This window comes from Eretmochelys imbricata, chromosome 4 (assembly GCF_965152235.1).
Source record: "Eretmochelys imbricata isolate rEreImb1 chromosome 4, rEreImb1.hap1, whole genome shotgun sequence".
NCBI classification, from domain to species: Eukaryota; Metazoa; Chordata; order Testudines; family Cheloniidae; genus Eretmochelys; species Eretmochelys imbricata.
Genome location: NC_135575.1, coordinates 118934689 through 118962346, shown reverse-complemented (window position 1 = coordinate 118962346; position 27658 = coordinate 118934689). Strand labels below are relative to the sequence as shown.

The window sequence follows — 27658 nt, the reverse complement described above, 5'->3', positions numbered from 1 at the left end:
AAGGGATTATATCAAATCTCTAAACTGTTTTCAAGTGTCTTAGCTTCTGTGTAAAACAAATGATGTTATAGTTGTGAAAAAAAGTTGTCATAACATGGAGTGAAACAGATGCAGAGATTCTGCCTGAGTTTCCAGAGAGTCTGAAACAATAGCTAATGGACACATCCTATTCTTGTATGGTGATAGCATTTTTCTACTTCCAACAGGCCCACATTATCAAAGATGAAGCTGAAAATAAAACAGGGAAGCTGAAACCTTCTAATTATGTTTTTTCTGGTATAAAATAAAGACATTGGATAAACTGGTACCTAGACCACAGGTGGGTTTCCTAGCTGCATATAAAGCCATGCTTTTTTCAAATAGGAATGGCAATGTCATCATTTCCTGATGAGAACATACAGATCTCCTTCACTGCCATAGAACACTGTCAGCAACTCCTCGGACTACTAACTAGGTCTTTTGGTCTTAACTTTCATGCAATCAGTTGTTGTTTCAGGAGTTTTTTTCTGGTTTGACACATGACACTGTGTCAAAATGATGCAGTCTTAAATGGAAATATCTAAATATTTTCAACACAAGTGAGGTACCAAAGCCTAACAAGAAGCAAGGTTATCACATTGGCTAGGGCACATCAGTGCAGAGAGTTATCTTCCCGTGCACAAATCCAGAAGCTCCTTATAAAGAGGCCAACAGTATGCCCTCTAGGTTATAAGAGTCTCCAGACACCAAAAAAACTTCAAAAGAAACAAGATTAGTGGGAGTCATTTAAATTTCAAAGACTTTAATATCTGTAAAGACGTTTTGGCACAAAGCCTGAAAACACACTTAAATGGTTTGTAAACTTGCTTGGCCTGTAACACTTGTTTGACGGCAGCAACCCAGTCTGTGAGGCAGGACCAAAGAGATACTGAAAATGAAAACCATCAGCCGAACACTAAGGCCTCTGGACAACCTCCTTTGAGTCCATTAATCCCAATAATTTGCCAACATTTTCCATTAATTTACCAACAAATATGACAGTTTGTTGGTGCACTGACCATGAACTGTAGTGCAGCTCTGCTTGTCTTAATAGCAACAGTGTGAGAGCCACCTGGAATAAATGGAATTATACTGTTGAAATAGCTACCAACAATTTTCATTGCATCTTTACTAATTCAGAAAAGTGCAACACACTGAACAATTAAGATGTTACATAAAATAACTTCCCTTTATTCAAATTAAATTATCATTTCTTTACTGTGTTCTACATTCTACAGATAAAACTTCTGTGCAAAATAGTTTATAAAATACGACAAAAGGCTTTTATTGTAAAAATAAAGTTTCTAGATATACAATTACTTTGCACTATTGACAAATATTGTACAGTATTTGACAATCAGTTTTAATATGTCACATTACTTAAATATATGAAGTCATGTAAACCAATGATCTTACTGATAAGCATTCCATTATTGGTACTTCAGCTTTTTGTGACTGGAACACTATTCTTTTCCCACACCTTACCCTAAGTACTGATTTCGCTTACACACTCTCTATTCACCTTTGTGCACTTTAATAATGAAACTGGGCCTTGGAACAACTCAAGTTCCATTGAAGGATAGAGCATGCACAATCAAATGGGAGGAAGTGAACACTAGCTGGAATATGTGGTCTTAGTCTGGTAAATTAAAACAATTCCCCTAAAAGGTTGTGAATCGGTAACATGAACCCTCATTGATCCAACTCGCTTTCATTCTGCAAGGTCTTCATAGCTAAGCCCCACAGGGTCATACTGGAAAAGAATGGTCCCTCATTACTCCTATATGCAGCAGAAGATGCACGATTGCCCAGTGGGTCACCACAATGACCATCCAGGGTTGTCATTGATGAACGAATCATAGAAATATTATCGGACTGTAGGGGTTCTTCTGCAGATGATACATCTACCTCTGTGTAAGTGAAAGGTGGCTGAGGAGTTTGTTGTGTCTGAGGTTTTGGGAGTTCAGCAGGATCCAGACTCAGTTTCTGCTGGATTGTAGACTCCTGGTGTTGAATCATTGACCGCAACTTGCAATAAGATCCTGCAGAACTATCAAATTCATTAGCTGAATTTCCAGCTGGACGAACAGGAAATTTAACAGATACTGGTAACAAAGTAACAGACATTTCTTGGGCAAATGAGTCGGAACCCTGAGATTTCTCAAGATCAGAAGTTTCAATTGCCTGAGTAAATTCCTCTAGAGTATTTGATCCCTCATCACTGGACTTGCAGTGCATTTTCTTGTGCCGCCGCAGAACAGCAGAACGAGTGAAGCATTTGTTACAGGTCTCGCAGGTATAGGGCTTTTCTCCTGTATGAGTCCGCACATGTCTGCGTAGGTCACCAGACCCTGCAAAACACTTTCCTGAGAGACAGAAGTAATACTTTTAGATTTTGTTCCTCTCAATGTGAGTGCCATGAACATGTTTGATTAGAGGGAATATCAAGAGTTTGAGTTAAAACTACATGTCAATTCCTATTGTGTCATGTTCTCTGTCTACAACAGTCTCAGACTTGTTCCTTCTATTTTTAAAACTCAATTATTTGTACTTTTCTTCTTCTTGACCCGACTTGCTCTCCTGTATTTCCATATCCTTCCGTTTACAGTCTATAGTCTCAGAAATCCCCTCTAGCACTGGAATGCTGTGACAAGCATTAGTAGCAACCGCTTTTCTCAGTTTGTCTCTGTCTTTGCTGAACTGAATCCCTTTGATCCCTACAGTAGCAGTCTGAGGAACATGGCATGTTGATGACATTTCAAAATACATTTTTCATAAAAGAACTGCACTACCTCAAATACACCTTACAATAATTCCCTCAGTACAGAGGTACTATTGGTCAGATACTACAGGGATGGGTACTGTTATAAAAACTTAGCTGCATTGATAATGTAAACATAAAACCCATTTTGGCTATAGAATAATTTTCACTGTTGCAATTTTATTATTGCTAGGAGCATTCAGGTACCATGAAAAACTATCAACTTCTTAACATGCAATATTTACATATTTTCAAAATAAACAGAAGCCAGAGGTAAAATAACTCTTATAAAATTATAGACAGCAATATAGTAAGTGACTGAAATTGGACAAAGATACCAATGTCATAGTGCACCAGGAGAAAAGGATGTTTCTAATTTCTAAAATTGCTACCTTAATTATACACAGTGATTCTGAGATTTTACATTCTTCAAAATAGTATAATTTGACTTTATATAGTTTTGTCCATATTAATGATTGTTTTAATGCTGTACTTTATGTGGACAGGTACCATGAAAATAAAAATGTGTTATTTGAAAGCTTAGGAAATTGCAATTGATCTACTAGCCATTCATTTAAATATATTCTTATTTTTTTGCCATTAAACTTTTGCATACACCTGTTTATATTAATCTCTAATTTTACAAAGCCCAGGCTTTTCTGCATAGCCAATTATGCTGCACTATCACTGGGTCAGTAGGTGTTGAATTTTTGCATATGGTGGACTATTTCTTAAGAGATGGATCCTCTTGTGGGTCATTTTTGCGCTCAGTCTAGATTTCACACCTTCTCTGTGGAAACCAGATGAACTCGCTATAAGAAAAACTAATCAGAACAATATTAAAGTTTAAAGTAAGCCTATTTTAATGTGATGGGAGAAAATGCTTGCTTACGCTTACTCTAATTTGTATCTGCTGTTTGTTTCCTCTGACTGGGTGAAAGGCTTTACATTAGTTAAGACTCACCTTGTTGCCTCAAGACCCCCATGCCAAGACATACTCTAGTTAGGTGTTTTTATCCTGTGTATTTGCTATCCCTCTCCAATATTGGTGTTTTTTGAACATGACTGAACTTACACCAAAAGCAACAATAGTCACAGGCAGATAATTAAATACCATTGCAGGATGCTGAAAGGTGCGTGGGGTGTGAGATATTAGATGATCAATAAAACCTCTGTAAACTCACAAGCAAAGATGAATCGCTATCAAAGACAGCAGCTTTGCAGACCACCAGGAAGTGGGATCCATCTGATACAATTTGAGAACTAATATTCTCAGCTATGACCCAGTTATGCTTTATAATTCAAAAGAGCCTTCCCTTTACAAATTAAAGTGAAGGACTAAAGGTTGCTTCCAGCTTTCACTAGGATTCAGTGAGATCTCATTTGAATGTTGCAACCAAATGTGTAGGACAAAAGCACTAAGGCTGCTATTTCAACATACTTCTTTTGGAGGGAGGCTAAGCATGTCCTGGTGATAAGCAGAAAGTAAATCAAAGCTCTGAAACAGCTATGATCAGTATTGCTGTTGAAAACCAGACTATAGGGTCCAGAAAGAAGATTCACCACTTTAAACAACATTCACTCTTCCAGATTCCTTTCTGTATTCTCCATTCAAAATTCACTTGTGATCTCATTTGTGCTCAGCCTAGCACTGTTTTAGGCTTAAAGAAAAAATAACTACCGCATAGGTGATAACAACAGGGCACTTTGTTGAAAAAGTAACATTTGTACCATCAATAATGTTAAAGTCCTATGTATGAGATGGTGTAAACAAGTAATAAAACCAAGCTGAAAACGATTTTAACCATCTGCTATGCCAAATAGAAGAGATCCAGGAAAGGGTATTTCAATCCAGTTTTACTTTGTCTATTTCCAAGTCATCAGTGAATAAGGTGAATTTCCACTAGCTTTTAAAAATAAATATGTATGTATTGTAAACCTTACTTACCACATGCTGAACAGCTGTATGGTCTTTCTCCTGTGTGCCTAATTCTGTGCTTTACTAACTTCCGTTGCATGTTAAATGACTTTCCACACTCATCGCAGGTGAATACTTTATCTGCTGTATGGGTCTTTTTGTGTTCCTTTAAGTTACTAAAGTTACTAAACCCTGGAAGAATGTAACAGACACTAAGATTAAGACGACTACTCACATTTCAATCATAAACCCTAAAGACAGAAAAAATTAATTCTAGCATACCTCTGCCACAGATATCACACAGATGAGGTTTTTCTCCAGAATGAATAATAATGTGACGCTGTACATCACCAGAAGCAGCAAACCTAGAACAGAATTTGGAAACTCAGTTAAAGTGTTTCTACATACCTACTACCTTCCATAGCTGTGTATCATATGGGGAGCAGCTGTTATGAATGCTTCATCAGCCTAGCAAATTCTAGAATGCTTAGAGGACTGTAGTCTGAAATATTAAAAACTCCTAACACTAGATGCTATTAAGGGGACATTGTCAGGTTCAAAATATTTTTTAAACAAACATAATGCCTTAAATTTCAAACATCTATTTTAACAATCAAATTTATTTTTTGCCATTAATACTATTTCTTTAATTTTTGTATTTTGCCCAGTTTGAACAAAAATAGACAAGCCAGTTACAAGTTTGTGTATTTTCTGTCATGTGCTGAATGCAGCAATATTTGTGTTATAAAGACTTCAAGGAAATATTTAAAAAACTCAAATAAAAATAATGAAGACCTATCTATTGACCATAGCTTTTGTAAAATTTAACAAAACCCTAATCATTCTGAGTCTAAATCACGACAATGTATAGCTTTAAAGGAAAAGCACAGAACTGTGCATACTTTGACTCAACATTTCCAAAAGTTCTGTTAAGTTAAATAGTTTAATTAGACATTGGATATTTTTAGTTAATTAAAAAGTTGCCAATGAACAGAAATCCAAAGAAGACCATATAGACTCACCAGATGTGCTGATTTATGGGATACAGCACTAAAAATATATTTGCGTAAAGTAATTTAACCCATCATTCTGTACTTGCTTTTAAGAAGCAATTCCTAATGTTAATCTCTTGTCATTTACCAGTATCCAATAAAGGCAGAAGTGCACAAAGAGTGATGGGCAAATAGACAATAGAAGCCTATGGTGGTATAAATCAACACAGTCTACTCCTGTTACCTAAACCTTGGCCTCTGAGTTGTTATAAGGGTTAAGAAAATGTTTTATTAATACAATCTTAAAACACTGACATACTAACTGTATAGGAGATTAACAACTGTACTAACCTTTTCCCACAGATTTCACAAATATATGGTTTTTCACCAGAGTGCCGACGTAAATGAGTCTGAAGGTTACCTGCCTGAAAAGATGGGAATAAACGGTTTAAAGAGGCCAGAACTAGCTAGTTGGTGTCTGTAGATGAAGAGGTGTAAAGAACAGAATCCAGAAGCTGGCTTTCAGTTCCTAATTTTAAAACGGTCAAGGTTATGCACCATTTGGAGAATGAAGAATTATGCTGTTTGATCAAGAAATACTGTTGTCTACTAATAGCCAGCTATCTATCTATGCAGCTATAAATTGACAACAGCAAATTGGGAAACAGAAAAAAGAGCAAATTAAAAAAAAGAAAACTGAAGCCCAGATTCAAACAATTTGGAAACAAGCTACATCTGAAAGACTGATCCTGTTAAGTGTGAAAACCTAGAACAACAACCAGGATTACAGTCATGGGGAGATGATTACTTACCAGTAATTAGATTTGTCTTAGTCTCCTTCTCTTCCCTATCCTACAAATAAAACACCACTACATCATGATGTATGACTTCACCTACCAGGAGGCAAAGAAAAATGGTCAGTTATTATCTATATATAATGTACTCCAGTCTGGGGGGGAGGGATAGCTCAGTGGTTTGAGCACTGGCCTGCTAATTCCAGGATTGTGAGTTCAATCCTTGAGGGGGCCATTTGAGATCAGGGCAAAAATTGGGGATTGGTCCTGCTCTGAGCAGGGGGTTGGACTAGATGACCTCCTGAGGTCCCTTCCAACCCTGGTATTCTATGATTCTATGAAAAGCCACAAATATTTACCCCCAACAAAAGAAGAAAGTAGGATAAGGAAGAAGAGAAGATTATGAACAAAACAAATTACTGGTAAGTAATTTTTCCTTGTACATCTTCCATCTTCCCTGTCCTGCAAAAGTCATGTTGGCATATCAAGCAAGGCAGATAAGAAACCCAAAAGCATGAAGCACACTTCTTCCTAATAACTCTTTGGCCTAGGCTAAACCTAAAACTTAGGTCAACCTAACTACATCGCCCAGGGTGGGAAAAATTCACAGCATAGTTAAGCTGACCTAAGTCCTGGTGTAGAACCATTAGGTCGAGGGAAGACTTTTTGGAGGGATAGATTAACTACAGCAACAGAAAAACCCCTTATGTGCTGGAGCAAGTGTCTATACTGCAATGCTACAGCACCAAACCTGCAGGGCCATAGCTGTGTCACTGTAGCTATAGTGTAGACACAGCCTTAGTAGTGAAGATCAGAGATGGCTCTGAATAGGTAATCAACTGAGACTTCAACTGTATATGCAAGACATAGACATGTTGGAGGGAGGAACCCCAAACATTGTCCAGGAATGTTTTACTTGAGCCCAAGCTCCCTTGTTAACACTTGGCAGCCTTTTTGCAATTCTAGAACTGTTAAGGAAAGCAACTGATTTGGCTTTATTTAAATACAGCTCGAGTAGGAAATGTAAGATACATCTCTCTTATTAAGTGTACAGAGATTCTGGATAATGACCTTTATTCAGTAACCTCCCGAGATAAGGAAAGATCAGAGAAACTGACCTCAAGGCACACACTCCTGACTCTCTCTCTCCTTGAAATCCTCATAGGCAATGATATTAACTCTTGACAACCAAAGTTTATGGATATAACGTAAGGTGGTGAAAGGAACTATCAGGGGATTAAACAACAAAGAAAAGATTAAACTGATTGCAAAGAACCCATACAAATGAAAAATGACCATGGATTGCACCTTGAAACAGCTTGCTTTTAACCATTTCAAAGTCTTTCAGAAAGAAATCAGATTGACCCTTATGCTCTCAGTCAAAGAGTCAGAAGGCTGAAATCTATAACAGGAAAGGGAACTAGGACAGATGTTCTGGAGACTCACAGAGTCTATGAGCAGATCTCTGGAGCTCTGAGAACAATGGGCATCTCGACTAAGATAACCTCTCCTTTGTATAACCTGACCATGTAGAACTGGGGTTTGGGAGAAGGGAGATTCTCCATGCAGAGGCACAACTTGGGAAGCTTGAAGTACACACATCACAGAAACGGCAGAACCTCTGTTTCCGTTGTACCACAGAACAAACAGGAACATAGGGATTGTCTGCACTTGAAAGTCATTTCAGATTAAGGTAGAGTGTGAATTTAAAGCGCAATAGATATTCTGGAATAGTTTCCCATTTGGACATTCTTATTTTAGAATAAAAGTATCCACGGGGAGCTATTGCGGAATAGCTATTCTGGTTAATTTCCCTATGCAAATAAATCCATAATCCTTGACCCATCCCCTAAGGATGCCAGGTCAATGAACTTATTATTACAAATTCTGATACCTTTGTTACAGGGGTAACGTGAAGACTGGAGGAGGAGGACAGAAGTACAGTAGAACACCAGAGTTATGAACAGAGCGGTCAACTACACACTTCATTTGGAACCAGAAGTACACAATCAGGCAGCAGCAGAGACCAAAACAAAAAAGAAAAATAGAAGAGCAAATACAGTACAGTACTGTGTTAAATGTAAACTACTAAAAAAATAATGGGAAAGTTTTAAAAAAAAAAGAAGATTTGACAAGGTAAGGAAACTGTTTCTGTGCTTGTTTCATTTAAATTAAGATGGTTAAAAGCAGCATTTTTCTTCTGCATAGCAAAGTTTCAAAACTGTATTAAGTGAATATTCAGTTGTAAACTTTTGAAAGAACCATAACGTTTTGTTCAGAGTTATGAACACTTCAGAGTTACGAACAACCTCCATTTCTGAGGTGTTCATAACTCTGAGGTTCTACTGTATATCATTGTCCTTTGGCCTGATCCCTGGGCTTTAACTCTGCAAAGGAATAAGACTGACTGGCTAGGAAGATGAGGGATAGGCGGAGACTGGGCATTTCAGTGAAAGGAAGAGATATTAAAGATAATGGGATGGGATTTCTGAGCCTGACTGATCCTGGTTGCATTCCACACATTAACTCAGAAGAAGAAAAGGACAGTTGATATGATCCTTTTACAAATCTTTCAGAATGAAGTGAGCTGTAGCTCACGAAAGCTCATGCTCAAATAAACTGGTTAGTCTCTAAAGGTGCCACAAGTACTCCTTTTCTTTTTACAAATCTTTGTGACCAAAACAATCTCAGGCTCAGGTGGCATGTCTTAGGGAGCAGACACTCACACAAAATGTCCTGAAAGAGACTCTGCCGAGAAAGGTACAGAAGAGACCTGCAATGTTATCCTTGATTGCAGAGAAGAGGTTTGGCAAAAAATCATGCAGAAAAGCAGCTGGTATACTGATAGTGAGGGGAAGACATATGCTGGGAGGCAAAGGGCCCTTTCTTCTCTCCAAAAGTCAAGGTTAGTGTAAAGTAGGTTCCTTTTGCTCATCTTCTTCCTATATCCAATCTCAATTTTTACTATTTTAATCTTCCATTTATTTCTAAGTACAAAAAACAATACTGATCCAGCATCTGCTATGCACTTGGAACTGCCATAGACGTCAATAGGAGTCCATGAACTGGACCGATGTAAGACTGGGCCCAAAAGCACAGCAGATGAAGGCTAGAGAGAACAGTGCTGTTCTCATACTTCATACGTATAGGCTGTGACAACAAAGAAAACAGAGGAAAGTGGGAGGAACTAGTCATTATAAAGGCAGAAGTAAATTTTCTTTGCACCTTACTTCTTGGTAGGTGGAGTCTTACAACATGTGGTTATGGTATTGTATTTGCAGAATGGAGAGAGGAGAGAGATATGATAAGAAGACTGATACCTGGAATTTCACTATTTCACCCTTCATTTGCTAATATTCATCAGTACATTAAGCCAAGAACAACAGAATTTTAACCACTGCTTTTGTAAGTCACAACACATTTTTGAGATGTTAACATAAGGAAAGAATAGGGAGGGAGGGAGGTAAATTCCACTTTATGAACAGGAAACTAGTTGTAGCACTTGGATTGCATTGTGGACGTTATATTTTGCAAACATGCATACCCTGTATTATAATTAGTCTATCAGCACCTTCAGGAGATTAAGATAGGAGAGAAAAACTGTTTAAGAGTAGTTAAAATGAGAAATCACAGTTTGCAGTAACTTTTGTCAACAGATGGAAAATTAAAAGAATTCATTAAAAACAAAGTCTGTTCCATGAAAAATGTTTTAAGTTTGTCATAGCTGTGATACATACTTTATTTACTGTTTCCTCTCCCCTCCCACAAATCCCCCTTCAATAACTTAAACTAGCCTTGCAAAATGCTACTCCACTTGCCTGAAGCAAGAAATGTTTTATGGTCAAATAAACCAACCATTTTTTCTTATCCTCATCAACATGAAGGGCAGCAATACGTTCTTGCAGCTAGGCTGGTATATCTTCACAACAATTTTGAAAAGCTGCTTTTAATGGTTATACCCCTTCTGATACTTAGAATTTCAGTCTTCAACCAAAAAAAAAAAAATGTTTTTTCTATGGCTAATATGCACTCAAAGCTGTCCAAAATGACTGGACAAGCACAACTGAACACTGAATGTAGGGCCGGACCTCACACTTCAGTTATTAAATCTATCCCAGTATAAAACATGCACTTGACTGTTTCTCTCTCCCACCTCCTGCTCATCCCCCTCTTGTAAAGTGTAAGTATTCTGATATAAATACAGGGTATCTTATGACCAAATAAAATATGGAATAGAGTAAGACAGTGAGTACAGATAATAAATTACAATGAAAAGGTGGAGTCCTAAATTTTCAGAAGTGGTCTCCAGTATTGCTGATGCAGTTTTAGGGACAAAACAAACTGTATCCTTTTTAACAGCCTCCCTGATTGTACCTGTAAGTCAAGTAGTTAGGTGCCTGATATGTGCAAATACAAGTGAATTTAACAGTACCTGCAACTTTGCAATTTAAATATTGGAAGTCAAGTTGAGGCGCAGATAAAATTCAAGGCCAGAATACCAGGAGGGAAAAAATCTGACTTTTATTTCCTAAGTAAACTTAAACTGGATTATTGTGTCAGGCTTTGGAACCATTTGAATTTCAGTTAAAAAGAAATTAGTCTGATTGTATTTATGCAATTATCAGCTACTCAATGTTTCGTATCTGGACCTCTGGAGAAGTCTGTATTTGCTACATTTGGTGTATAGGAAGACTATAGGGTTTGCAACAAATTATATATCTGACTAAGAGGTATTTGCTTTAGAGCAGTGGTTCTCAACGTGTGGCCCAGTCAGCACAGAGCTGCACCCCATTTGACAATCTCAGGCCCAAACAGGTAGTATTGGATGCGGCCCACATAACAGATTATGGGCCACATATGCGACCCATGATGGTAAACAGGTTGAGAACCATTGCTTTAGAGTATGTAAAAATAATAGTATGCAAGACTGACTCCACAGTTCCTATAAACACCACTCAAATTGTATTTCTAGATGAGGTACATATATATTTTAGGCCCCACATTGTTATAATTTGGCAGTGAATGTACTCTAGATTTTAAATATGCAGAGGACTTTTTTTAAAAAATCTACATAACTAAGCACCCAACCGCTGAGAAAAAAGCATGAAAATTAAAGACAGATTGAGGGAGAGGTGATAGAACTGCTACATAAAAGTAAAAAGGCAGAAAACATCTTAAAGAAACCTAGAAAACTGTAATTTGTATTTTCAAAAGCCACCAAAGGTGGCTAAATCCTAAATTTAGGATTGTAACATTGGACAAAGCCATGTCATTTATATCACTGCAAACAGAACTAAGTTTACTTTTAGAATCAAAACATGGATGCATTTAGTTTAACTGTAAGTATCATAAAATAAAATATTCCCACCTGTGAGAAGTGTTTCCCACAAATGCTACATTCAAAAGGTTTCTCACCTAAAAGGAGAAAAGACAGAACATAGCATATCTAATAGTTTCAACAGAATACAAATGCTTTAAATTGGTATACTTCCCTCTAAAAGATATAATTTAGATACAACTTAAAGCCAAAAGGACACTTACCGAAGTAATTTAAAGAGAAAATTAAATAGGTATTGTGTTTCTGTCATTTACCTCTTAAAGGAGAATCTCTTTGAAATATAATTTATATTTCACAAACAAATAACCAGTAAAAAATGGACATGATTAGAAACGTTCTTAACATTTATACTTTCTTCCTTGCAGCATAGGGGTGAGAATGAGAATTATAAATGCTTGAAGGAAATGTGGTAACTGTCAAATTAAGACAAAATTAAAAGGATCACATCAGTTTTACACACACACACACACACACACACACACACACCCCTGACCTACAGACTAAAGTTAATCATTCACAGAGAAATCAAGTGTGTGTGAGGTCTTGTACTCTCCCTTTGCAAGATTCTGTACACTTGACAAATCAGCTCCAATTGGTCAGAGACCCTGGAAGCAATCCAGAGCCAGTGACTTCTCACTAAAAATAAACTGTATTTAACTGCCTTTACTTTTGCCCTCTAACCCTTCACACTTAGTTGTCCTTTATAATAGGATCCGACAACTGACTTGAGCATTTTGGTCAATAAAGAGCTTTGATGTTTCTCAACCAGGTATAAACTGATATTTCAGTCTCTCTCAAAATTATTTTGTGTAAGAAGCTTGACAAATAGGGAAATCAGTCCAATACACTGTACTTTTTGAAATGTAATCCCATAACACTGATATTTAGCCAGATTCTTCAGTTTTCTAGTCCAGAAACCTAGTTATCAGTTTGAATCAGTGTATTCTCTTTTCCACCTATTCCATAGAATCACAGAATAGACTCATAGAATATCAGGGTTGGAAGGGACCTCAGGAGGTCACCTAATCCAGTCCCCTGCTCAAAGCAGGACCAATCCCCAACTAAATCATCCCAGCCAAGGCTTTGAAAAGCCTGACCTTAAAAACTTCTATAAGGACATTTAGTCACTAAATAGTTCTGCCACAGTTCTCCGTTTTAAAGGGTTTCCTAATTTTAGATAATGGGTAGTTTTCACGACTGCATCTGTGATTTAGGAGCCTAAATCCCATTTTCAAAGTGACTAGGGCCAGATTATTAAAGATATTTAGCTGCCTAGAGATGCACTTAGGCATTTAGGGCTAGGCTTTTTAGGTGCCTAGAAAATCACTGTGATCCACAAAGCCTGGGTTAGGTGACTAGGCTCCCTATACAATGAATGGGGATAGATGCCTCAGAATGGGATTCACAATAAGCAGCATGCTAGGCAGCGTGGGGCAGCTCCTCCCCCAAGCAAGCCAGTGGGAGAAGGCAAGAGGAGTGTTTGCTAAACCCTGCCAATCTCACAAAAACAGGCACTTAAGACTGGGCTGCTGGGAAGCTCTTCCCTTTGCTTGGGATTCTCAGCTGCAAACCCTCTCTTGAGATTAGGTACCTATGCTATTTTAGGAAGAAGCCCAGAGAGGGGAGGACTACATCCCTCATTATTTTTAGCTCAGTGGATAGAGTACTCATCTGGGATATAGGAGAGCCTGCTTCAAGTCCCCTCCTCCACCTGAGGAGGAGAAGGGATTTGAACAGAGTTCTGTCTCCTTTCAGGTCAGTGCCCTAACCACTGGGCTATAGGATATTCTGATGTACGGCCCCTTCAGTCTCAACTGCTGAAGCTGTTCCATTGTGGATAAATAATGAAAGCATCACTGATGGAAAAGGGGGAAAATAGGAGGGAGAGAGAATATGACTGTGTATCCTAGTGGTTATAGCATTCACCTCTGAGACCCAGGATCCAATCCCTCTGCACCAATGACTTTTTAAAATTTATTTTTACACAATGGAACAGTTTCAGCAGGAGAGATTAAGGGAGCCACACATCTTTCATAGCCCTGAGAAGTAACAGATCCCCATTCAAATTCATTCTCCCCTCAGGTCGAGGGGGGGACTTGAACCAGGGGTCTCTGACACCCCAGTGAATACCCTAAAATTTATGAGGGAGGTCCTCCCTCCACCCACGGCTGTTTTGTGTAAGCTCACCTATGGTGTCCCGATCTAGTAGGTGAGTTCTGAGCACTTTTACCAGATTGGGCTCTGCAGACAAATCCAGGAGAAGAATGCCTATTTTCCTCTGGTTTGAGACTAGCCCATGGCTCAGGCATCCAAATGCCTGGAGTGAGGCAGTAGCGCACATGCTCAGAAGCAGAAACACAGGTGCCTATGAAACTTTTAATAAAAAAAATTAGGCACTGAGCGAGTTTAGGTACCTCAGGTTTAGATGGCAACTGGGCAGAAGTTTGAGAGTCCCAGTGAGGCCTGATTCTGGGATTCAAGCAACTAAAGTGGCCGTTAGTCACCCAGGTCCCTTTGTGAATCTCGCCCTTTCTGGAATTTTCAGAAGTGCCCAGGAACTTGACTTCCAGGAATTTCAATGGGCGTTAGTCATCTTGGCACTTCTGAAAATCCCACTAAGTACCTACACACCTTTAAAGGTCTAGCCCTTTGGTACCAGGGAACCAAAGACTCATTGAAAGTCAAAGGACTAAGGGACTTTTGAAACTTTCACCCTATACCTGGTTTCTGAACCATCACTGAAGTGGAAAAATAGTCTGTTATCCTTGTCTATCACTTCCCTAATTTTGCAGAACATCAGTCATACCGTCTGTGACCCTGAGAACCCGTCAATGGCAACTGGCAAAGGGTTCATTCACTGTTCTGTAACAATAACCCAGGACAGGCCTAACAAACTCACTACACCCAACAAATTGATTTCATAGTATTTATCCAAAGAGCGTCCAGGGAGGTATCTAATAAAAGCTTATGTCATACTGATCTTCATAATGATTGAGAGATGTATGTATGGATGACATTTAAGGAGCTGTGTGTATATACACAAGAAAATATATTTTAAAGTCTGAGTCAAAGCAGGGTTGACAAGCAGATTTTGACCAGACAAAGGATGTATATTCAATCATTTGTCTTGGTTCACATGTAAAATAAGTATTGTATGTCAACACAATGGAAGCCCATCTGCATACAACATCATGGATGTGAATGCAACATGGAGCCAGTGCATCAGGGAATAAACCACAAAGGTCATCCTGACTCCGGGGATAAAACAATGAATATTGGGGATATAGAAGGCAAAAGGACCTTTTTCATCCTTCACAGAGGAAGTTAAAAGGGCAGCACGTTCCTTAGGAGGTAGCTTACCTTGTAATTTCTGAGAGTGTCAAATGGTTAAGGGCTGGATATTGCAGGGGAATGCTTCAAGGGGATTTGGGGATTGGGATGCACCTATCGTAAACCTACAAGGCTGGGAGAACCCTGAAGAGATTGTTTCCGTGGCTCACAGACTGGTCGTGTCAAGGGAATTGATGTCCAGTTAAGTACAAGAAAATCTTCCTATCATTTTGAATACCCTGCTTCTAACACCCAAAAAGCTACACTGATTGTTAGCAGAGCTGTTGTATCTGACCTTGGTTGTCAAGAGGGCACTAAGAAACTACCTCTCTCCCTAGATACCCAGACTATAGAGGGATTTGTAGATTAATGTACCAACACCTAATGCCCTGAGCTGTACACACAAACAAATAGGAAGCAACCCATTACATGGCGCACAGGTGTAGTATGTTCAACAGAATTCACACCATTAAATAGATTGAGTCATAGAATATACATGACATAGGAAGATACTTAATAGGGTAAGCAAACAGACAGTATCAAATTCTCTTCCCTTTACACCCTGGTGTGTGTCCTCTTCCTTTGCCTTTCTGTTTAGTATACCTCCTACTGCTTTAGCCACCCACATGTCCTTGCTTTGTCTGTCTCAATTTCCTATTCCTGTGCGGCTGTATCCCATTCCCAGCACCCCACTGACAGTTAAATGGGGCAGAGCACTGAAGAATTACATGATGTACTTCCCACCTCCCCTCCCTCTTTTTAAAACTACATAACAGGAGAATGCTGCAGAAGTCAGACGATGCCATCCCACCCAGTAGCCTGCCAGTAGCTATTTGAATTGACTACGAAAATACAACAATCTCTAGACGAATGTCACATGGAAGCATAAGCAGAATTCTGCTATCTGGTGTTCTATTCATTTCTCGGGTTATTTTGAAAAACAAGAGTTGGAGGAACAAGGTTTCTGAAAACAACATGGAATTCCTGTACACAACTTCAACTCCCGCACGTGAATTAGCAGCGTACAGGACAGAACAGAAAACCAAATGGGATCAGTCTTGTTACATTTTATATAGTTAAGCTGAATATGTGTGCAGCTGAAACTGCAGTTAAAAACAGTATAGACTAGCTTGACTGCAGTTGGATTGTGTGTGAATACATGGATTTCAAACAGGAGTGGTACAGTAATACCATAAAGATTACACGCAATGAATGTAAATAACCATGTAAATTTATTATTGCAACCCTGTCTTCCTTGGACCTCCCCCTGTTCAGTGTTCCTCACTGCACTGTGTCTAAAATGAAATTGTAAGATGTCAACCAGAGATCATGTTTTGTTTGCTCTATAAAGAACATAGGTCTCGCTGAATAAATAATAGTATATTTCATGAAATGCTGAATTTACAATATACACTTTTCCACAAACAATTTAAAGTGGTTTAGTAGATTGGTATGCCATATATTTTTTCTGCCCAGAGAAACCTATAAAGAATTAAAATCTAGTGTTTGGGCAACACCATTTTAAAAAAATACTCATGTGAGTGAGAGTTGTAACATGAACAACCGGAAAACCTCACAAAAACTGAATGAGACCTTTTGAAGTAGACCCTATGATGGAGAAAGTTCAAATTCTGTGCAATCTAACAATTTATGGAAATCTAAATTCCCATTACTAAAGACTATGATTTATAAAAAAAATGAATGCATGCTAAAACAAGGGCCACATTTTCTTTGACTTTTGCGCAGAAAATGCACATTCACTTGTCAGATGATATTTATTTGGCGAGATGAACCCTTATGCATTTGTAAATTATGTCATTGGCTATTGGAATATAAAGGAAAAGGAGGGGCAGAAAACATCCGTTAGCTGAGTCCCCACGAAAGACACCGTGGTAAATGATGGAAATTAATGGTATTGCTTGAATAGCTAAGCCAGTGGTCACCAACTGATCAATAGCGATTGACTGGTCAATCCATGCCCCTGCAGCGGGGGGTGGGGGAGCGGGCTCCACACTGCTCCTGCCTGCAAGCACCGCCCCCGCAGCTCCCATTGGCTAAGAACGGGGAGCTGTGGCCAATGGGAGCTTCAGGGGCGGCGCCTGCAGAGAGGGGCAGCGCCTGCAAAGAGGGGCAGCACGCGGAGCCACGTGCTCTCCCAGGGGCCGCAGAGGCACGTTGGCCCCTTCTGGGAGCGACATGGCTACGTGGTGCACTACTGGCTGGCGGGGGGGTGCGTGTGGGTGTGGCTTGGCTCATGATGGGGAGGAGGTGCCGATGTGCCTGAGTGGGACTGGGGCAGGTAGGGAGCCTGCCTTAGCCCCACTGTGCCACCAACTGGGAGCCGCCCGAGATAAGTGCCCCCCCTTCCGAGGCCAGCGCCCTATACCCTATCCCTGAGCCCCCTCCCAGAACCAGCACCCCATACCACCTCCTGCACCCCAACACTCTGCCCCAGCCCAGAGCCCCCTCCTGCACCCAAACTCCCTCCCAGAGCTTGCATCCCCTGCCCCAGGCTCAGTCCAGAGCCCCCTCCCACGCTGCGAGCCCCTCGGCCCCAGCCCAGAGCCCAAACCCCTGCCCAGTGAAAGTGAGTGAGGGTGGAGGAGAGCGAGCAACAGGAGAGAGGGGGATGGAGTGAGTGGAGCGGGGCTTCAGGGAAGGGGGGGGCAGATCCTGGATTGCCCTTAAATTCAAAAAGTGATCTTTGGAGTAAAAAGATTGGAGACCACTGAGGTAAGCTAAAGTTTTATAAAAGGTTTTTTGAATAAATTTACTGTAGTTCTACAAATTTATTTGTTGGGGACATTAAACATTCAGAGTGATGAGCTAAAAAGTTAGAGTGGGTTTATTTTTCACTGTGACAAAAAATACTAAGCTGTGTTTTCTGTTTTTAGAAATCACTCTGTGCTCGATTTTAAAATGAAGTTATCTGAATGGATATTAGAAGTGTACAGTCAAATTGTTCAAACTCCCTCATTTTCTTTACAAAGTACATATGTCCACTAGGACCATAGTATCCACTAAAAATCTCGATAAACACTGTAACTATCTACCACAGTGTGTTTGGCACTGTGCAAAAGAGAGGAAAAGTTCCTACGCCATATGATTTACAATGGTCTCAATTCAGTGTGAAATACTACAAATAAAGGTACGTCTGCTGGAATTTACAGATTCTTTAACTACAAGGTTTCCCTCACCCACATCCATTTGTACTGACTTTTCTCCATACATCTATGCTTTGGGGAAGTTATACACTCTGGGTATAGAGCGCAAAAGGTGTCTCCTTTAAATGTGAGAAAAAATATGACGTTTACATTTTACATATATTTTACATATATTACAAAGTGTGCTTTTGAAGAAAACCTTAGAAAATTTAGTTGAGAGAATGGAGAATAAATTGAATCTAGAATGCTTTTCTCTATTAACTTAATATATTCCTGTAACTGTCTTTTTCCCTACATCGCTTCCCATAGAAAGTACATTTTTGAAAGTGAATCCCTATGAAACAACCGTCTTTGAACCAGGAGGAGGTTTGGATGTCATTTTCCTTTTTATCTCGTTATTAAATATTTGGTCTGCAAGCAGTAAAATAACTGTACCTGTATGAGACCTTTTATGGAGCTCCAAATTGCTTGGATGTTTAAAAGCCTTTCCACATAATTCACAAGTATATTGCCTCTGTGACTGAAGAATCTGTGATTGCTCATCTTGTTCTGAAGGACCTTGAGGTCTTTCCATTTCAACAGTTTGTTCAAAACTCTCTGAACTCACAAGATCTTCAGTTTCTTTTTCTTCAACAGCATTAATATTTGTCATATCCATGGTACTTTCATTTACACATTCAATTACCCTTGTTATACTGTTGTCATCTCTCTTAGGTTCAGACAATTGTTCTGCAGACTTCTGTGACCTTAGAAAATTCAGTTTTTTAAGGTGTATTGCCTTTTTTAACCGCATCTGTTTGGTAGGCTGCAAAGACGTGCTTTCCAAATCTTGGTCTGGAGCAGATTCATTCAAGGATTGAACCAGAAAGTTGGAGGGTAAGTGGTCAGAGGATTCTAAAATACATTCAGATTGATTGACAGTACAAGAATTGCTCTCTACTGTACTTAGTTCAGTAGATGTATTGAAAGCAAAGGATTGTTCTGTTATTCTCTCATGGTTGGAACATGCATTCTGCTTGTAGAACTGCTTGCTATAAAAGTTGCGCAGTTTATAATAGTAATTTGGCTGTTTAAATGGAAGCTCTGTGCAATTACCATCTAGGGAGTCCTGTGTCTGTTTCTGTACATCACCTGAGGAAGTATGAAGATTAATAGATTGTGATCCATGGGAATGGTGGTCATCCAACATTTTACTCGCTTGTGCATCTGATGAGCATTCATGCAGTAAGTTAGTACCATAACTTTCATTCACACAGTTAGTCTCTGTAGCCAAAGTACTTTGCAAGGAGAACACACTATTGCAAGGCATGCTGGCAGGAGGCTCTACAGCTGTGGAGGATTTTAAAAAAGTGTGGCAAATGTTCAGCACATTTTGCACTTGCAGACATTGTGCAATATCCAACATAGCTTGTACATTGTCCTGGCTAAGATCAAGGTGCGAAGTGTACATGAAGTCCAAGATCTGGCCTATGCCACCTACGTTTTTAATGTCCAAGTGAAAGACATCATTCTTCTGGCCTGGAGAATTCTGAAATATGGTCCTGATGAAATAAAGCATAACCCTTTATAATATACAAGCACATACACTGCTAGTTTGAAGAGCTTTTTTATAAAATATCTATCAAACACAATATCCTAACCAATGTTCCCTCTAATTTTTGACAGGCCGTGTGCGCAAAAAATTTCTTCTGTGCAAATTTTTCACAGGATGTGCGCGCAAAAAATTTCTTCTGTGCAAATTGTGCTTCTGTGCAAATTTTTGTGTGCGCAGTATTTTGCCGTGTGCGCGTTTAGGATCTGTGTGCATGTGCACACGCGCACAGCTTAGAGGGAACAGCGATCCTAACACAATGTGAATCAATAACTCAATATGCAACATGCGGCTAAGAGACAGTTGCTCTGGTACTTACTGATAAGACTTTTGAAACTGCTTGTAATTAGCCTAACTCTGCTCCCTTTGAAGCAAATGGTAGTTTTACTGTTGACTTCAACAGGAGCAGCTATGCCACTGTTGAGTGCTTTTGAAAATCTCACCCTACACTTGTAATATCTTATGTGCTTTAAATATCAACCTTAATGTTGATGTTAGTGGACTGTTTGTGCAGAAGTGGATAGATTGAGAAGTGGCCTTCCCCTTCCCTCCTGGCAAATAGAATGGGGAGCAAGAAAGGAAGCTCTACATTTATCTAATCAAAATGAAAATAAAGATGGAACCCCACAGTTCGGAAAATCAATGTGCTCCCCCTTCCAGCAACTAAGCCTTTCCTTCAGGATCTGCTAGTGAACCTCACTGGGGCTCATCCTTCTTAGAGCTCTGCCTAACAAGTAGGTTTAAGTGGCTGGTAAAATTTTCAAGCTGTGGCCATATCCATAGAATAAAATCACTTTATATGCATACTACCGAAGCCTACTGTAATTCTGTTTTTATTTTATTTGTGCTACGATGTTGAAAGGACCCTAAATTAATTGGGCACCCAATGCCCATTGAAATTCAATGGGAGTTGGGCACCTAACTCCCTTAAATTCAGACTTGATGGCCAAAACTCTTTGGGCATGAGTCAAAGTTTATTTTTACAAAGTTACAGTTTATTATTGACAGTGCTCATGACACTATAACAGGTGGAGAAGCATCTGAATGTCAACTTTCCTTCCCCTCATAAAGTCACTATAAACTACCTTCTCCCAGTTATTGTTTTTATATATGTATTATTGGTATCACAAGCTTTAGAGATGGTGAGAGAAGAAACAGGGTAAAAAAACCCCCAAAACCATACCAGACGATTCATTGACAGGCAAGGAAAATTTTGTTGCCCAGCATCCCAAGACAAGTGAATATTAGATGCTGCTTGCTGCAAGGGCTACTGACACACTTTAAAAAGTTTCAGATGCATTGATTAGCACATCAAGAAATTTCAGTGCGTGACTCTGTTCCAGGTACAGATTCGGAAAGGCTAAAAAAAGAAAATTGTCCTCCAGCTCAGTTTCCTTTTAAGCACCAAGCAGCAAAAGGGGATGATCTGGTTGTCTGACACACTAAATCTCTCACCTGGCTCTGCTCACCATACTGCAATCCCATACTGCACTTTTGAAGGTCTAAATTAGCTGTTACCATTCAAGAAAGAGATCTTGGGAGTCACTGTGGATAGTTCTCTGAAAACATCCACTCAATGTGCAGTGGCAGTCAAAAAGCGAACAGAATGTTGGGAATCATTAAGAAAGGGATAGAGAATAAGACAGAAAATATATTGCCTCTATATAAATCCATGGTATGCCCACATCTTGAATACTGCCTGCAGATGTGGTCGCCCCATCTCAAAAAAGATACAATGGAATGGAAAAGAGCAACACAAATGATTAGGAGTACGGAATAGCTTCCATATGGGGAGAGATTAATAAGACTGGGACTTTTCAGCTTGGAAAAGAGATGATGAAGGGGGGATATGATAGAGGCCTATAAAATCATGACCGGTGGGGAGAAAGTAAATAAGGAAGCATTATTCACTCCTTCTCATAACACAAGAACTAGGGGTCACCAAATGAAATTAATAGGCAGCAGGTTTAAAACAAACAAAAGGAAATATTTCTCCACACAACGCACAATCAACCTGTGGAAATCTTTGCCAGAGGATGCTGTGAAGGCCAAGACTCTAACAGTGTTCAAAAAAGAAATAGATAAACTCATGGAGGATAGGTCCATCAATAGCTATTAGCCAGGATTGGCAGGGATGTGTCCCTAGCCTCTGTTTGCCAGAAGCTGGGAATGAGCAACAAGGAATGGACCACTTGATGATTACCTGTTCATTCCCTCGGGGGCACCTGGCATTGGCCACTGTTGGAAGACAGGATACTGGGCTAGATGGACCTTTGGTCTGACCCAGTATGGCCATTCTTATGAAAGAGCATGCATTACTATTACAGTAACTCCTCACTTAACGTTGTAGTTATGTTTCTGAAAAATGAGACTTTATGCGAAACAACGTTAAGCGAATCAAATTTCCCCATAAGAATTAATGTAAATGGTGGGGTTAGGTTTCAGGGACATTTTTTCCCCAGACAAAAGATATTATATGCATATACAGTATAAGTTTTAAACCATTTTAAACAAACAGTTTAATATTGTACATAGCAATGAATGATTGTAAAGCTTGGCTGAGGTGGTACAGTAAGAAGTTGGAATATTTCCCAGGGAATGCCTTTCTGCTAAATGATGAACTAGCACTTGGCTGAGCCCTCAAGGGTCAATATGCTGTTATTAATGTAGCCTCACACTCTACAAGGCAGCATGGACTGAGGCAGGAGGGAGGAAACACAATAGATGCAGGGCAGTAGCTGCAAACACTTCCCTGCAAAAACTGAACATGATGATGAACCCACGCTATCCAGGTGGAGCGCATCACTCCCTCCTCCTGACAGCACATGCACGGCTGCATGGGCGCTGACTTTCCAAAGTGCTTGGGGGTGCGTGCATGAGTGAGAGAAAGAGAGACATGCATTGTCCCTTTAAATACGCTGAGTATGTTGCCCTTTTAAGTAGATCAGCCAGTTCAGACCGGAAGCAACAGCTTCCTGCAAGCTCCCCCAGTTCTGTCCCCAAGCCCTGTGACTGTCCCCTCCTCCACTTTGTGGAGAGGGGGTACGGAGCGGGGAGGGGGCAGAACAGGGGAACATCCTGACATCAGCACCCCTCTCCCACCCTCCCTCAACAAGCTCCCAGGAGCAGCTCCAAGGCAGAGGGCAGGTCAGGAGCAGCATGGCAGTGGGGGGAGGACCACCTGAACTGCTGCTGGGCAGCTGCTGAGCCACATACCTTACAGGGAATTTAGGGGAGCTGCTGGGGAGGGTGGGGGGGCTGCAAGCCCCCCCGGTTCTAATCCCCACGAGGAGGGGTTGCTCTTCTAGAGAATCCTGCAAGCAGTGGACAAAGCAGGCAGCTGCCAAACAAGGTTACAAGGGAGCATTGCACAACTTTAAACAAGCATGTTCCCTAATTGATCAGCAACGTAACAACGGGACAATGTTAAGTGAGGAGTTACTGTACTATTTATTTGTACTGCAGTATTGGCAAGAGCCTCTAACCAGAGACTGGGGCCCCACTATGCTTGGCACTGTAAGTATATAATGAAGAGAGATCTCAAAGAGCTTACTGGCCAAATATGTACAATTACAAAATAAATTAGGCAGACCATATTTTCTAATTAGACCAAATGTGAGATACAGATTATCTCTGGACAAGTAATCCAAGGTCACCATAATTTTTAATTCCAGCCTGTGATTAGGCATCACTACTTTGTAACTAGCATAAAAGTTCTCTCCTCAGAGATTAAGACATCAGTTATACAGTATCCTGTTAATTCAATAAAAATATATTCCCACTACATACCTGAAATACTGACTGAAAGCAGCTAATACATTTTTATGTGCTTTGAAGCAGACGCCTTTTACTACCAACATGCAGTCACAGAGAAGGCCTTGAATGCGTTGTTCATGTAGCTGCTGGAGAAGATGACAACTATGACTAGCAACAGTGTCCATGCTAGAATACCAGTTGATTACCTACAATACAATAAGATAAAAATACTCTTGGGATTAAGTTTTAAATTAAATATTGTATTTGCAGAACAAATTTAAAATGACATTAAAAATTAATGTATTACTACTATTTTCCCTACCTCGCAAGGGTAACAGAGCTAATGCAAATGTCTAATAATATTTGCAAAAAGAAAAGGACTCCTTGTGGCACCTTAGAGACTAACCAATTTATTTGAGTATAAGCTTTCGTGAGCTACACGAAAGCTTATGCTCAAATAAATTGGTTAGTCTCTAAAGTGCCACAAGTACTCCTTTTCTTTTTGCGAATACAGACTAACACGGCTCTTACTCTGAAACCTAATAATATTTGGGCCATTTAAAGACAAATGAAAAAACTGTAGGTGATTAATGGCTGTAGCAGTACAGACACAGAAAGTTTTATTAAAGTCAATATTTCCTATTACAATGAGATTTTGCACAAATATCTAGTAATGGAGATGCGGCAAATAAACTGAACTTTGTAATCATACACTTTCTTTATTCACTTAAATATGTATTAGACTTTAGCAAGCAGAACACAGAACATCCACAAACTTAAAAGCAAATAGGCATTTTGTATTGGAAAAACTCAGTTTCTTAATTCTCTAAACACAGAATAGAAAATCCTGAAAAGACCAAATATATTTATATTTATATCATTTCACTTATAGTTCTCAGATAGGTAAATTATAATAGTATTAGACAAATTCAGGACTCTCATTTGTACTGGGAAAAAAGTTTACATCATATTTAAAGTCTCTTCAAGCTGTTCAAAAGAGTGACCTGGAACAGAAAATATCTAACATTTGTTCCCAAATGAACAACTGTATATAATCTATGCTTTAACTTAATTTTTGTCCACGGGAAAGGAGAGGGAATCTCCCCCCTTCACATGTTTTAGAAGTAGGAGAGGACAAAGAACCCAATCTTTTAGGGGCTTCTCTTCACTACTGGATCTCGCAGTGAAAATTAATTGGGTCACCCACCAAAATAAATTTGCATATACACTGCATCCTACAATTAAATTAGTTATCCATCAGGTTCTCAGGACTATTAGGGGGCACCATCCTGGGACTTTTTTGACATCTCTCCTTTTAATGCATCCTAATTATATGCAGCTTCTCATCTGCTATTACAGGGATGGCCAAACTTACTGACCCTCCAAACCACATATGATAATCTTCAAGAGTTTGAGAGATGGGCATGCTTGCAAGGGCTCAGGGCTACAGCCCTGCAGCAGAGTGGGGGGGCTAGGGTCTTCTGCCTTGTGGGGATGGGGGGTGTTGGAGCTTCAGCCCCATGGGAGGCACCTCCCAGGGCTCGGGGTTTCAGTCCCATTCCTTCTGTAGCCTCCAGCCCCAGCAGGTGTGCCCCGGGGGCTGAAACCTTCAGCGCCAGCAGGCGCCTCCCTTGGGGCTGAAGCCCCTAGACTCCCCTCCCTGTTGGGCAAAAGCCCCTAGCCCCACCAAAGGACAGAAGCCCTGAGCTCCCCCTCTTCCCCAGTCTGGTAGGCAGAGAAGGGGGACAGCATGAGGAGCTACCCGAGCAGGACATTAAGTATAAAAGAGTTGCGGTTTGGCCACCCCTGTGCTATTAAGAGGTATTACTTCATTGCACCTTTTGTTAAAATTCCTATAAGAGATTCACCAAGTCACTAAAACTTACAAATGGTTCACTGAAAACCCATTAAGCCTATAATAGTTCCTAAAACCTCTCCCTGCTCCAAAGGATCTTATAGTTTATTCAAGCAATCTGTGACCTTGTTGTGTGTGTGCTTAAGGACAGTGAGTGCAAGTGCCTCACTCCCCCAGGGGAAGGGAACCCAAAGGTTCTGCAAGCCACTGCCTTATCAGGAGTAATTTCAGCAGCACACTAGGCTTTGTTTTTCTTTTAAATGTTCATTAAAAGTCTCCATGAAGTCTGAACGTGGAAGGAAACAGCCTCAGGTATAACACAGGGGAAGGCAGACAGGGAAAGGGTTTGCTCCAATGTTAGCAGATAAGGAATATAAGAGGGACACTATCATCATGTGAATTCCCACTTTAGCACTAGCTACAGGGTTAACATCAGTGTGTAGAAGTGAGGGAGGATCTAGTCTAATGTTAGTGGGTGTGGGGAGGAGGATATACAAGGTTTATGCTAACCCCAATATTACCCCTAGCTACAAGTATACTATGAGGGGGAAGGATGTCACTCGTCTAATGTTAGTGAGTGGGGTAGAGAGATATGCAGTGGTTGTGCTAACCCCCAGATTAGCCCTACTTGCAGGGCTAAAGTGAATGTGGGTGGGTGAGAAGAGCTGGTCTAATGTTGGAGGAGGGGGGACACGCAGGGGTTAGCTCCACATTAGCCCTCACTACACGTATAACGTGTAGGGAGTTGGTCTAATGTTGGTGGGCAGAGAACAATATATATACCTGCCATATACCCCCAAGTCAGCCCTAGTTACAGATATAATGTAGGGGACTAGTGTAATGTTGGGGACGGAGGAGGGAACATACAGGAGTTATATATTAATCCCCAGGTCAGCCCTAGTTACAGATATAACATGGGGGGCTGGTGCAATCTTGGAGGGGGTTATACTGACCCCAATATTACCCCCAGCTACAGGTATAACACAACGAGGAGTCCTTGTGGCACCTTAGAGACTAACAAATTTATTTGGGCATCAGCTCTCGTGGGCAGGACGGATGCTGCTCCAGCGCTGCCGGGTACGGGCAGCAGACTCCAGGGGTCAACTGCGGAAACACTGACCCTGACGAGCGTGGCCGGGCGGCCCCTGGCCCGGCCCCGGCACCTAAATAAGGCTCCCAGCACGTGAGGTCGGCGATCTGCTCCTTTCCCTAGAGGGCCGCTCTAAGGTCTCCTCCCACCCAACCTTCCTACCGGCTCCGGCGGCTTCTCTCCTCCATCAAGGCGGCCGCCCCATGCCACCTTGATCCCGATCGGGCCACTACCCTCCCGTCCCGGCACTTCCGGCGAAAGCACTTCCGCTTCCCCGCGGAGGAACTGGGGAGAAGACTGGAGGTGGCATGCCAGCCGGGAGGGAAGACGGCAGCGGGGACACCGAGGCGCACGTGCAGCGGGGGAAGGGAAACATGGTGACACCATCCGGAGCGCAGGCGCAGTTGGGGCGCGGCCGTACCTCTTGCTCAGTGGCGGCCGAGTGGGGGGAGGCGAGGTGGTAGCCGCAGCACGTGCCGGGTGCGGGATTGGCCGTTGGAGGCGGTGGCGCAGCATTTAAAGTGAGTGGAGGGGGACTCGCCTCGGCCTGCGCGGTTCGGAGCGCCTCAGGCGCCTAGGCCGCGGTCTGAGGGGCGCTTGCCGGGCATGGGAAGCAGCTGCGAGCTCCGCGTCAGGCTGGGGCCTCCCCCGCATGGAAGCCGGCTGGAGCAGGCCGAGTCCCGGCTGTGAGGGGTGTGGCGGGGTCTGTGGCGAGCCGCGCGCTGGCGGCACGAGCCCCTCGGGGAGGGGGAAATAATGGCAGGGTCTGGGAGGCGGGCGCTCTGCCGGGGGCCCCGCGGGGATCGGCCCGGCGTTCACGCCGGTGGGCCACGTGGGCCGTGACCCATCCACTCTTCGCCTTCCTGCGCTGTACGATGGAGGCGGGACCGGTCGTGGTCGCGCTGTCGCTGCGAGGTGAGCGCAGCCTAGCTTGCGGCCGGGAGTAGATCGCCGGCGGTAATGCTCAAGCCTGGGGTAGGCTTGAAACAGGGTGGCCTAGCTCCCTCGCAAGTCTGCCCTACAGAGCTATGTCGGCGCAGCAGCCCATCTG

General features: G+C 41.2%; 2 protein-coding genes across 3 annotated transcripts in view; one reads left to right on the top strand and one right to left on the bottom strand.

Moving 5' to 3' along the window:
* Positions 1–794: 794 nt before the first annotated feature.
* Positions 795–27034, bottom strand: ZBTB49 (zinc finger and BTB domain containing 49). 2 transcript variants are annotated; one of them, XM_077815853.1, is made up of 8 exons: positions 26770–27030; positions 23696–23868; positions 18751–19856; positions 11852–11898; positions 6041–6114; positions 4980–5062; positions 4728–4889; positions 795–2384 (listed from the first exon to the last, which is right to left on the bottom strand). In XM_077815853.1, exons 1-8 carry the CDS (start codon positions 26992–26994, stop codon positions 1711–1713), a joined length of 2544 nt encoding a protein of 847 aa, XP_077671979.1. In that variant the 5' UTR covers positions 26995–27030; the 3' UTR covers positions 795–1710. The 2 variants fall into 2 exon arrangements, with proteins under 2 accessions (XP_077671979.1, XP_077671980.1); XM_077815854.1 differs by lacking the exon at positions 4728–4889 and having other exon boundaries at positions 26770–27034.
* The window catches only part of LYAR (Ly1 antibody reactive), a 15559-nt gene continuing 14881 nt past the window's right edge, over positions 26981–27658 (top strand). The window contains exon 1 of the mRNA XM_077815855.1: positions 26981–27128. The gene's annotated coding sequence lies outside the window, so the exon portion shown is untranslated. The remainder of the gene's footprint in view (positions 27129–27658) is intronic.